The sequence below is a fragment of the Seriola aureovittata genome, chromosome 5 (genome assembly GCF_021018895.1).
Source record: "Seriola aureovittata isolate HTS-2021-v1 ecotype China chromosome 5, ASM2101889v1, whole genome shotgun sequence".
NCBI lineage: Eukaryota > Metazoa > Chordata > Actinopteri > Carangiformes > Carangidae > Seriola > Seriola aureovittata.
This window is the reverse complement of record NC_079368.1, coordinates 18,432,356-18,445,032: the sequence shown is the minus strand read 5'-3', so window position 1 is coordinate 18,445,032 and position 12,677 is coordinate 18,432,356. Positions and strand designations below refer to the sequence as shown.

At 39.1% G+C, this 12,677-nt stretch overlaps 1 protein-coding gene across 1 annotated transcript in view; it reads right to left on the bottom strand.

Moving 5' to 3' along the window:
* Positions 1-6,259: 6,259 nt before the first annotated feature.
* ppil2 (peptidylprolyl isomerase (cyclophilin)-like 2) overlaps positions 6,260-12,677 on the bottom strand; it is a 28,741-nt gene continuing 22,323 nt past the window's right edge. The window contains exons 17-20 of the mRNA XM_056377162.1: positions 9,887-9,959; positions 9,233-9,295; positions 8,295-8,437; positions 6,260-6,503 (exon numbers count right to left, since the gene is read on the bottom strand). Coding sequence (XP_056233137.1) covers positions 6,398-6,503; positions 8,295-8,437; positions 9,233-9,295; positions 9,887-9,959 — 385 coding nt within the window. The 3' untranslated portion in view covers positions 6,260-6,397. The remainder of the gene's footprint in view (positions 6,504-8,294; positions 8,438-9,232; positions 9,296-9,886; positions 9,960-12,677) is intronic.

Sequence of the window (12,677 nt, the reverse complement as noted above, 5' to 3'; positions counted from 1 at the left end):
GACGTGCTCCTTACTGCAAAACTCAACATACTCAAAAGCATTAAAACGATTTAGAGACATCTGGAAAAGACTCACTACAAAATATTCATTAATAAAAACTTGTATCTCCTTATAACTACATTAAAGAGTGTTATGAACACTGCAATATTAAATGTTTACTGCTTAGAAATGCTAAGGGACTTCAAGTGGAGATTTAGGACATATTACTAAAATAAAACTGCCTTCACTACACGTTGGTTAAGTAGAGATTAGTTGTTACGAATTTGCACCCATAAAAAGTTAGCTTGCTAATACTGTTTAGAGTGAATAGTAAAAAAAAGTAATGGGATACGGTTGACAGATCTGACCTTAATTAAAATGCTACTAAATAGTGTTGTACATGGGAATATTAAAGAAATGCCTTCTTCTAAACTGTGTGAATACCACCAACTTTGACAAATATACGAATGTAGAGATTAGTAAATATATACAGAGATGAGTTGTTACTAAATAATTTGAGGCCGTGATGTTGTACTGAATATCAGCGCGGCTGTGACTGTTGTCGGTACTCGACCTGCAGCCTCATTTATATCATCATTTATTAGGCTACGCCAACAAATAGTTCCACAACTGGACTGGTACTGGACTGTTAACGACTGTTAATGTAAAGCTAATTAACGGTTAAAAGAACACCTGTAAGGCGGAGTGATACATGTAGTTAGAAGTCCCAGAGTCCTCTATATGAGCACTCATGGCCTCTAGTAGAAATCAAATTTCTTGGTCAGAACTAACTGTTGTACTTAACAGTCAGTGACTGATCAGCCAACACTAGCTTGCCAATATACTGTCAGTTGGGTTAGTGCAATCGTATATCTGAACTAACTGACAAAGCTAATGTTAGCTTGGTAATAATATCACCTTGTGTAATGAGATATTTATATCTTAGCTGACTGCTGACTGCAAGCAAGATTTTCTGTGTGTGCGCCAGAAGTGGTCCAGATGTGGAAGTAGCAACTAACAGTCATGTTGTACGTGGGTCAGACTTGGGGGAAGGAACCAGGCGTGTACTGAGCCAGAAGAAACCCAAACAAGTATTTTCTGTCTGGGATATTTCCATTATTATCCTTGTGCGCATATTAAAAATTAAGTGAAATTCAAGAAACCATGAGGCTTCATAAAACTGTTGTTTTTGGAAGTTATGTTACAGCCTGTGATGCTACTTTTACCCCTCTCCTGAGAAGCTTTTATCACAAATATGACTTCATATCAGCAGAATTCATACAGCTGTGGTGTTGTAATCAGATCACTATATGATACTCCGTTAAAAGCTTTTAACTGCGTCTGCAAAACGACCCAGGACAGATTTTTCACCGGCACGTATTTCACAAAAGTGTCTGTATGGGAGCTTTTCTGGTAGCGGAGAGTTTCTGTGGCTCACTTCAGCGATTCTCTCTGGACTGTGTAACATCATAAATGTTTTAGATTAAAAAGCTACAGCTCAGATGTAGCTAAAATAAACCCTTTGCCCTTGGTGCGGTGCAGAGAGGAAGGGAGTGTTGAGAGTCACGGATTACCTCCTTTTCCAGGATGGGTGATTCATTTCCATGTCTTCAAAAGTAACAAGTGATCTCTATTACTTTCAGAACAATTTCAGTGAAATGGTTGCTGCATATAAAATGGAGGGCTGCCCTGCGAAATGAAAGCAGACAGACAGCTGATGGTTGTAATTTTAAAGAGGGGAGATATAAAAAGGCCTGAACACTGGTGTTGACAGCAGGTCCCTCAGGGGCCGGTAAGACTGAAGGTTGGATGTTTGTTTGGGCTCTGGAGGGAACATCTCTGTAAAAGACAGGCGGTTTTGGCCAAATTCACAGATGAGAGAAATTATGTCGTTCACTGTTATAACATAATTTGCTTACAGTCGCTACACTTCAAATAAAAATAAAATCGGTGTCCAATGAAAGGCTGTTTACCAGATTTGAAAACAGCAACATTTCTCTGCTGGAAAACCCAAAATTAGTGTCGACATAATGTATTTTTGGCAGGTAAAAAAAAAAAAAAAAAAAAACAGATAAATATTCATCCTTGTTGTGTGTTAGAAGGGAAAAATGCTAAATTACCTACGGTACATAACATGCAGGTGATGTTAACCTTTTGGAGAAGCTAAAATTCACGATGGCCTCATGAAACCATGTGAAACACATTTTATTATAATATATATTATATATAACGTTTCATTTTAGAATTATAGCCCATTTTTTTCCAACCCTTGCTAATTAATAAAATGAAATTACTAAATGTTAAACACCTTTATAAAAGGTTAAAGATAATGTTCTATCTGCCCAGTCATACCTGCGAATTTCGCTCTTTCTGTACTTTTTTTGATTTTTATTTCACGTCCAGCTGATGTTTTACACAGAAGATGCTGTTATTCTGCACAAAAATCAACTGTAAAAGTAAAGGCCTATTTACTTTATGCTTTTGTGGCAGAAAAGGAAGGGGACGACCTTATCTGACTAGATAATGGTGCTAGAGGTAAAATCAGAGGATCACCAAAGTCAGTAGGATTCTTTCACTGGGAACAATAAATGTCTGTATGACATTTCATGGCAACTCATCCAACAGTTGTTGAGATATTTAAAACAAACTCCTGCATCAGGAGCATTGGAGAAAGAACATTGAGAATAGTGAAATGACAGTATCATGATTTATATTGTCAGGTAATGATTACACTTTGAATGTGTATAAATCTGGAGGAGGATGCTGAACTAGTAAGAAGCTGACCGCTGAGTAACTCCACGCAGCGTACACCCACTCCCTTTCCCTACAGTATCTCTGCTGATGTCTATTCTCAATGGCCGACTTCAAAGGGAGGCCTGAAAATAAAAAGTGAGAACTGGAGTTGAGAGATGTGCACAGATTCACATTGCAATTTTATGCACGCACGCTTAGAGATTTCTGCTCATTTTTTATTACAGCACTGAAGCGGTGGGGTGATGACTTTATTAGGAGCGTGTCCTCTACTTGGCCTTTTCTATGAGATAAAACTGGATCCAAGCAGGGTCGATGATTATAAGTCCCACATAAAACAACTGTGTACATGATTGCTAATAACCGCTTTCATTGTAAACAGCTGTTAGCTACTTCTATCAAAGCTAGAATTTGCCTGGGGAGGAAATGCTAAATAATTTTCTCGCCTGGCTTAGTCCAAAGGTATCACAATCTGCCTACCAGCACCTCTAAAGCTCACTAATTAACTGGTTGTATCTATTTTGTTTAATCCATTCAATTAAATCTATTTCTTTACCTTGCAAACAATAGAAATTACTCTTGTTTATTAGCAAAAATCACCTCTTAAATAGTAGGGCTCTGGGCTTATCTGCCCAACAAATATAAAGCAAATGTGTTCATAAAGTATTGACATATCCCACCGACAGAGACGGGCACAAATCATTACTAGTCTTCTAGAGAGGAGACTGAATGAACAAACTTTTAATAAGAGCATCAGGGCCACAACAAACACACTTATCCTTGGCAATACACTAAAAACTGGCACTTGAAGTTTTAATCTGTCTGGAAAACAGCAAGAAGAAGTGCTGTCTGTGTAGAAAAAAAACAGTGTTCAAAATCACAGCCACGAAGCTGCAAAGAGCAGGACAAGAGCAAAAAGGGGTGTTAAAATGTTGTGCAATAATCACCTTCATTGGTATTAAAAAAGACTGGTTGTGCTAATTAAGACTTTAATCATTTAATGCATTAATTAGCAATAACTTTTCTTAAAATTGAGCCATTGTGCAATGTGTAAATTAGATGTGGTCAGACTTTGTTCTCATGGGATTTTTCTTAAAAAAAAAAAAAAAAAGTCTATTTAATTAAAAGTTGTTGTTTTGTAAACTACAAATGCTCAGTGGCTCACAAGGCTTTATTCTGTAGGTAGACAAAAACTCAGGTTTACCTTGCTGATAAAACACCACATGCTAAATCACAGCACCTCAGGCACAAAGTGGCCACTTTACTTAATTAGTTTTTCAAATTAATGTGAGTAAAGTTCTAATACCTATCCGCATAGACTGTACAAAATCATCAAGTGAAAAAAAAAAACTTACCTAAAAAAAAAAAATCAGGCTTTTGTCTTTGAGATCAGCAAACGTGCCACGGGTTTGGATTCCCCTCGGTGTCCAAACAGGGAGGAGGAGGAGTGAAAACACTAATTTGCAAATGGAGAAAATCAAAACGTTACACAGACAACTGAGCAATCTTCATCCACAGAGGAAGACAGTGAGATGTGGTTGCAAGCTCTGGAGTTTACCTTTCCAATGCCAATATATCAAAATATCTCTATTCAAGTCATTTGGGTCGAAACAACAAATTTAATGAACTACATCTCACCTGAAGACGGGGATAAAAATGACCACGAAATCTCATCAAAACAAAACAAAAACCTGCAAAAGCATCACAAAGACAGAATGTAGTTTATTAAGCGGCTGCTGCATCGAATCGTCTTGAACACTTGGGTACATTATGTGAGCAGCTTACCGTCTAAAGTTACTGTTTGCTTGTGACTCCCTTGTTTCAAATCACCCATCTGATGCTTGTAAGAACCGCAGACCTCAATTATTCATTGAATTAGCGACTTCAGTGTCCCACGGCCTGTCTGAATCCATTTCCTGCCGCTGCGCTGACGGGACAGTTCGACAAACGACTGACTCTCCTCCCCGCCACCATGCCACAGCTCGGTTTTTAGCACTCCATGTGTGAAAAGGCTAACTGTGTAGGTCAGGAACTTCGGTTTTGGAGGGCACCAACTTAATGTTTTTCACCTCTGGCTTCCACATCACTCAGGCAGGGGAGACGCTGAGGACACTGAAAGGGCGTCTTTCAGAGCACAGCTAAATAATGAGGCAGAAGTGGAGAAGCATCAGGGCCACAACCAAGCAGCCAATAAATTATGGGTTATGTGACACGAGGGTGCTTTTCACCAATACCACAGTTCCACCAGAGCGACGAGGATCTTCCACATGGAGGGGTTGTTGAGCTCTGACACTAACGGGTCTCTTACACAATCTTTAATCCCTCCTTGTTTTTATTATGAAAACAGGGAAACGTTAGCAGCTTCTCATTTAAATCTGGCCCTGACTGTAGTTTCTCCAGTTAAAATGATCACTGGGAGCTGTTTATAGTGTAACAGCTCCACTGAAAGGTTAGTCTGTTGGTTAATGTGCTCTCCCCCAAGCCACTCATTGAACACTTGAACCCACATACAATGAGTTTCTACTGTCTTTACTTTTTCTAGATCATAGCACTATTTCTATGGTACAAAAACAATGTCAGTCTAACATTATAACATTTCCCTGACAGTGAGAGAGATGAGAGCAGATCTAAAAAAAAAAAAAAAAAAAGATGTGATGCTGGTTCAACACAGACATACAGACTATGAATGTAAAAGGAAAGAGAGCGACAATCAATGCAACAATCCCACCCTTCATGCCACAGTCAGCGACAACAATAGCGCAATTTCTTTCATTGTTGTTCATTGAAACTGGAAAATTGGAAACATTTTCACATGATTTTGTCAGTTTTTTTTTTTTTTTTTAAAGTTCAGTGACGCTGAATGAAAGTTAAGAATAAAAACAGCCTTTGTTCCGGTAAAACAATCAAACTCTGAAGTGCGCCTCAGAAAAAAGTTGTATTTTGAGAAGGAACAATGAGGGTTTACGTTAGGTGAGGAGAATCAGAGTGTGTCCTAACATAACCAAACCACCACTGTGGACATAAAGTGACCAATCTTGAGATTAATTTTTCATGTGTGGACCACCAACTCAAGCTTCCTGTGAAGCTCTGTGCTAAAGGATTATGGAAACGTGACAAGCACATCCATTAAAACACTTGGGAGTCGAGCCAAAGTGTCCGGCTCAGAGCTGCAGTGGCTGCATGTCATTATTTACCAGAAAATAAACCTTTACATCCTAAAGCCTCTCCCTCTCTTCAGTCTGATGTTTATCATGTTCACAAATTCTGATTCGCCCGTCCTGGATCAAACATCGATTAAACTGCCCAGGACCAAAGATATCAATCAGATGCTTTTAGCCCACATATTGATTAGACTGTCTCGGATGATGGAGATAAGATTAATTACTTCTTACACTGAGTAGTGTTTCCTCTTAATAAGTGCTGAAATCTTTACACTGCTGCTTCATCGCACCAAAACTTTGTCAATACACAGTCACAAAATCAATAGTCACACGGTGTCTTTGAAAGAGGAAATGAAACGGTCACTCTATCTTTGAAAAAAAGTAGCTTTAATTTATAGTTTCATAAGACACCGAAACTACTGAGAGATGATAAACAATACAAAAAAATCGAAGTGTGAATGAAATTAATTTTGCCTGCACTCCTGACCAGTAAAAATACACAGCTGCTACCAGGAACTGAAGTCTCCGAAGCTGGTCTTGCCTTTGGACTTCTTGGCTGCCGCCGCTCCGCTGGTGGACGGTCCGCTTTCATCTTCAGCAGCCGAGCGTTTTCTGGAAGAGGGAGAAGCAGAACATCAACACACCGAGGACCCCAACAATGAGCTGTTTCCTCGCAGACGTGTGAGTCTTGCTTCTGGTAGATTGTGGGTTTCTCTGATCTGTTCTAGTGTTTGTCTGAATTCGCCCTCACAACTCTATTCTCTTTGTAAATTATGTTGTTTTTTGAGTATCTCAGCTTTTCAGATTTTTTTTCTTTTCTTATTGAAAGTAAAACAAAAGTCCTTTTATATTATGTTATAATAAATAATATTATATGACATTTGCTCAGAGTGTACTGGATGTGTAAATAAGCAACTGAATATAAAGAAAACCATTCAAAAATATTAACAATCTAAAATTTTATCACTTCAAGGGTTAGATGATAACATTGTGGAAACTAGATATTCAGGCTTGGCAGGACAGTCACAGTTCATCATGACCATTAACCATAACCATCAACCACTTGAGGTGCTCCTGGGAAAATAAACCAATGAGCTAAAAGGGGATGAAAGATGTTAAATTGATTAAATGTCAAATCCAAGATTATCGACTGATGCAAAATAGAAAACAAACAAACAAAAGACCTCTTAAAGCCAGAATCATGAGTTACTGTAATTGCACAGCCTGGTCTCTGATCTTCCACTGTATTATATCAGTTCAGAGCTCTTGTCTACTCATATGTTTTAAGCTAAAAGGTTAATTTTAGAAAAAAGTATCAGTAGTCATTTTCCTACGACTGATACCTTTAAAAAGGACCATTAACGACGGCTGAAACACCCCTAATGCACAGCTAATCAAGGAAGCATTAACACTGACGCGCTCTTCGTAAGACTAAACGTGAACATGACGTGATGACAGGAGAAGGATGAGACGGGTTCAGTCAGAAGACAAAACACCAGCAAGGAGAGAAAAATCAGTCTAATTATCTCTTAATACACGCTTCAGCTACAGTACATTAATTTTCAATTTAGTTAATGCACCTTAATTGTGATAATGAAAGTAATTTCAGTATTTGGTCAAATGCTACAGTGTAACACATTGTGTAAAGTACACTCATTATTTTATTCCACTTTACTGAACAGATTCCCCCTCGAAAGTTAAAAGTTTGACACAATGGAGCAGTCGAAAAACAGCACAAATCAATTCCATTTAATACCATAAAACCATAAAGCACAATCAAAGCCTGACATGGGTGAATCTGATCCGATGTCTTTGTTGTGGTTGATATTTGACTGGCAGGCCATGTTGAGTGTGTGTTGTCAGACAGACATAAACCAGAAACTAAAAAGAAATATTTTGTAATATCACAAAATTCAATGCAATTTACATAATCTCAGCAGAAATATGCTCTGGATAATAAACCTGAATTATCCCCGTGGGGGGAAAAGGGTAATCTTCTCTATAATTGACATTTTGCACATGATGCCTCTACTCATTTTGTGCTGCTGTGCAATAATGTTTTATCATCCATTCATTACTGTATTGTTTCTCAGGTCGCTCAGAGAAAACATTTTATGCAGTTTGTGTGGGGGCCAGGAAAACTTTTTAATCCGAACTCTGCAGACAAAGCAGAATAAATGTTCTTTAACTTCAGGTTTGTGCATGTGCAGCTTTTATATACGTCACAGCAATGCCCATGGATGAGTCACTACTACTTTAAAAGCAGAGGAGAGAGTGCTGTGTGTGGAATAGCAAATTAGAGAGAGAGAGAGAGAGAGAGAGAGAGAGAAAGAGAGAGAGAGAGAGAGAGAGAGAGAGAGAGAGAACGTGTTTGTGTTTGTGTACGTGTGTGTGTGCTCTTACATTGTGGACGGGTTGATGTATTTCCCCACACCTTGTTTGAAGGTCTTGGGCGCCTGCTCCTCCTTGGCTTTCTTCAGGGTGATGCTGGCCTGCTGCCGCTCCTCCTCCTGCTTCTGCAGCTCCTTCTCTCGCTCGGCCGCGATCTGCAAAAACACAAACCAGGGAAATGCCAAATCCAGAGAAGCGCGTGTCAGATCAGCGGATACAGAGGCAATGCTCACACCGGAAGACTTATTCTTGTGTCGACGCTTTCACCCCTCAACCCATGTTTCAAATGCAAGTGTGTTGCCCTGTAGGACACTGGACAAAGTCTTTATTCTGACAGAACTGAAATGATTCCATTAACTGATTGCTGGGGTGATTTTTTTCCACACAGAAATACTAAACCATCCCTCATTCCAACTTATTTGATGATTTGCTGTTTTTCTTTTACTTTAAAATAGTAAGAATCAATAGTCTTTTAACTGTTTATTTGGAGACATCATGGTTTTCCACGCAGACATAAATACTGCGATATTGTTTGTCGTCTTCACTTTGGATCTAAAACTAGAACTTCTGCCTCGCGGTTGTTTGCCTTTGCCAACAAGCCAAGTTGCAGGAAAAATGGTGTTGAGAAGAAGAATATCCCACACACTGCAAGATGGTCCCAATCTCCACTTCCTGAGTTACAGCACTGAATAATGGCCAGAAGTGTTTTTGCAGTCTTCATCGTTAAATTTTGTCATAATTAGCGAGTATGAGCTCTTGAGTTCATCCTTGAGTCCAAGTTTGAAGAAATTCTCTCGAGGCGTTCCTGAGATGTCACGTTCATGAGAACGGGACAGACGGACAAAGCCGAAAACGTAACGGCTGTCATCAGCATGGAGGTATAAAAAGAAGCTTGTTCTGTCATCAAGTCAGTATTGTTGATGGATGCAAATAGACAGAGAGATACAAACCTGAGCATCAGCCTCTTCATATGGGTCCACGAACACAGTCGCACTGATGATCTTGATCTCTGACTGTAAAACAGAAAAATGTGGGATGGGAACTAATTATTGTGTGTCACCTCTAAATGATCGAAAATATTAATCATAAACTATTAAATACAAATCTCTAGATCTCCTATATCACATTTCTGTTCACCGGTGGATATAAACTTTGAAAAAATATCATAGCTGTATTTGTTTCATGTTTTCTTTGTTTCTTTGTTTTTTTTACATTGTATTTGTAATTTAGGATAATAAAATGACAAAACAGTTCTGCTCCCATCACTGGCTTTTCTAAACACTTCTCTAACCCCGCTTGGTTTCTCATCTTAGCACCTGATCTTTAGAAGATCCACGCAAAAAGGTCAAACTACTGTCATGGCGCTGTGGCGGAGCCTTGTACTCCTCAGCGCCTTTTGATGTTTGTGATAGAGGAAACTTAACCTTCCTCCACAGTTGCTCTCTGTAGTTTGCCCAGCTGCAATATTAGGAGTGTAAAATGAAATGTAAGAAGAAAAAAAATACCTGTAGAAGAATATTTCTCTCTCCTATTTTTAAAACAAAAAAAAAATCTGAAAATCAAATTATGATTAAACCAACTGAGACCTTAAACAAGATTCCCACCTTTGGTTTGTCTGTTTTGGGATCACTCTCCACATTCTCCATGGCTGTGAGTGCCTCAAATCCGCCAACAACCCTGCAAGAAAACAAACAAAAACATCCTTCATTTATTACTATGACAAGTCCTCAGTATATCTAGATAAGACTTGGGATCCCCACACAGGTCCCACATCACTTTGGGAGGATAGCAAAGCATTTTAACCAATCCAAATCCAGAATCAAATCTACTCTTAAATCTGAATCCTTTCAAATCCCTTATCGAATCCCATTAAGTAGATTTAACCATTTGCAAGTAACTAAACAAAAAGCAGACTGTGGTGTACGGGCTGGTTGGACTGGAAGTAGCTGGGTGCTGCCACTGTATTCCTGCTGCCACCGATTCAACATAAACACCTTCAGTCCAAATATTCTCTCTCTTTTTGCTCTGTTTTTGGTCTCTACCAACTCCTGAAGGAAATAACTGGCTCTTTAGCTGCCACATGCGCCGCTGTGTTCACCAGCTGGTCTCCAACTGGGTCTGTCTGATGTGTGACGCGATGAGATTGGTGAGGGTCACCCGAAACGGTGCAGTCGAAGCCGGTCTGCTAAAACAATGATCTGAAAGTTGCTTTAAAGCTCCATAAAGCTGAAAGGGAGTTGCAGATTCAGGGGAAAATTCTCTGGAGGTTCGTCACACTGTCTTTACATTGTTAATATAAAAATAAAAATATAGATTACAGCCACTTATATATATATATATAATATATATATATATATATATATAATATATATATATATATATATATATATATATATATATATATATATATATATATATATATATATATATATATATATATACCTAAGCCTTTTAAAAGACACAGTGTTGCAACCTAGCTGATTAGAAATGGAACAAGCAGCTTAAACTTAACAAGATATTTCATTGGTTCCCATTGGGCGATCAGAACAAATCTGTGTATTACCATCTCACCCTATAATGTTTTACTTCTCGTATAATACGTATATAATTTAACAGCTGAGGGATTTTGAAGACCTCACTACGTTCCTCAGACAACAATAAACAGGAGTTTTATAGTGTTTGTTATCAGCACATTGGCTTCATGGTGTAAACACGGCGGAGAAATCAACTGCTGAAAATATAGTCTTTCAAGCGTTGAGGGCCAAGAAGCGATCTGTTAGCAACTCCCCTGCTGCAGAGCACTTTAAGAAGTCGCTCTCACTTTGCTCTTGTAAAACTGTAAACTCTTTGTCCAGCTGCTCCTGTGGGGGCCGCTTGCTACCATGTGTGAGAAGCCGCACACAGACACATACATACAAACGCTACACCCAATAGATTGCAGGGGATCCTACTGAAGACACATGTGCTCTGCTTCCACATGTTCAGAGGAGGACTCGCTGATGTTCCAATATCAGACAAAACTATCAGGTTAGCTGCTGGAGCAAAGCCAGTTTCCCAAACATGTTTTCATGCCAAGATTTGTCCAATAAATTTGCCTCCAACAACTCATTCTGATCGGGGGGGAAAAGCACGATTTCAGCGGCGCTCTCTCTTGAGGTGAAAGAAAGAAGAACGTCATTAATCACGCGCCATTGGAAAGGTAAACGCTTGATGTCTGAACCCCAAAAACACCTAGATATTTGATCCCAATGAGGCAGGTTCCATGTGCTGACAAGCCTAAGAATATTTTTTTAGCCGTTTAAACAGTGGGATGGATGGATGTTGCACCATGGCGGCCAAGGGATTTACCGTGCTGCTGAGCATGAACTGCAACGCCTCTAGTTGAACTCCAGATTGCGAAATTAGTTTTATCTCGTTTCCCCATGAAAGATGGTGAAACGACAACAAATATCTTGTTGCTTCTATTGTCAGTTCTCTAATCAAAAGGCATACCACAAATATAAAAACGCGCAGTTTAGATTATCAAAAGGTAGAAAAAACACTAAAAAGTATGAAAGCTGAAGCCATTTGTTAATTAATTGATTAGGGAAACAAGTAAAAATGCTTATCAAATGACAGGGTTCCCTGCTTTTCTCCATTTTCTCTCATGCTAAATGAATATATTTGGATTTTAGACGGTTGGTCAGACCAAATAAGACACCCGAAGACGTTACCTTTGGCTCCAGGAACATGTTTTATCTGTTGATTCGTTGATCAATAATGGAAATGTAGCAGCCTTTAAGCTTAAATAAGATCCTTTCCAAGACATCTGGTCCCGACAGAGCCAGTCAAACTACTCGGCTTAGCAACCAGACAAAAAAAAAGGCCTGTCTCACATTTACTTTGAGAAAAACCTTCCTCTCACATTATGTACAGATCAGGTTAAGTACACCGACAATGCCATTCCCATTAAATGTGCAGCGACTGCAGTGTGGAGAGGATGAAAAGCTGGACGCCGTGTTAAAGCAGAAGCTTTCTAAGTGTGTTGACCATGTGAGGAATCAGTCAATTGAAAGCAGTCTGAATATTTTTAGACCATAGGCAGGTTTTTCTCTGAAAAAGACAACCAGTTGAGATCATGCATGAGAGAGAGACAGAGACAGAGAGAGAGACATCAGTTTAGATTCAGCATCTACTAAATTTTTCACTGCTCTTGGCGAGGAGTCAGACGTGAAGTCACAAAGCTGTTGGCTCTGTCTGGAGCTCCAAATGAACCAAATATGTATTAAAGAATAATATGAGAGAGAGAGAGAGAGAGAGAGAGAGAGAGAGAGAGAGAGAGAGAGAGAGAGAGAGAGAGAGAGAGAGAGAGAGAGAGAGAGAGAGAGACAGAGACAATGAGAGAGAGACACAGAG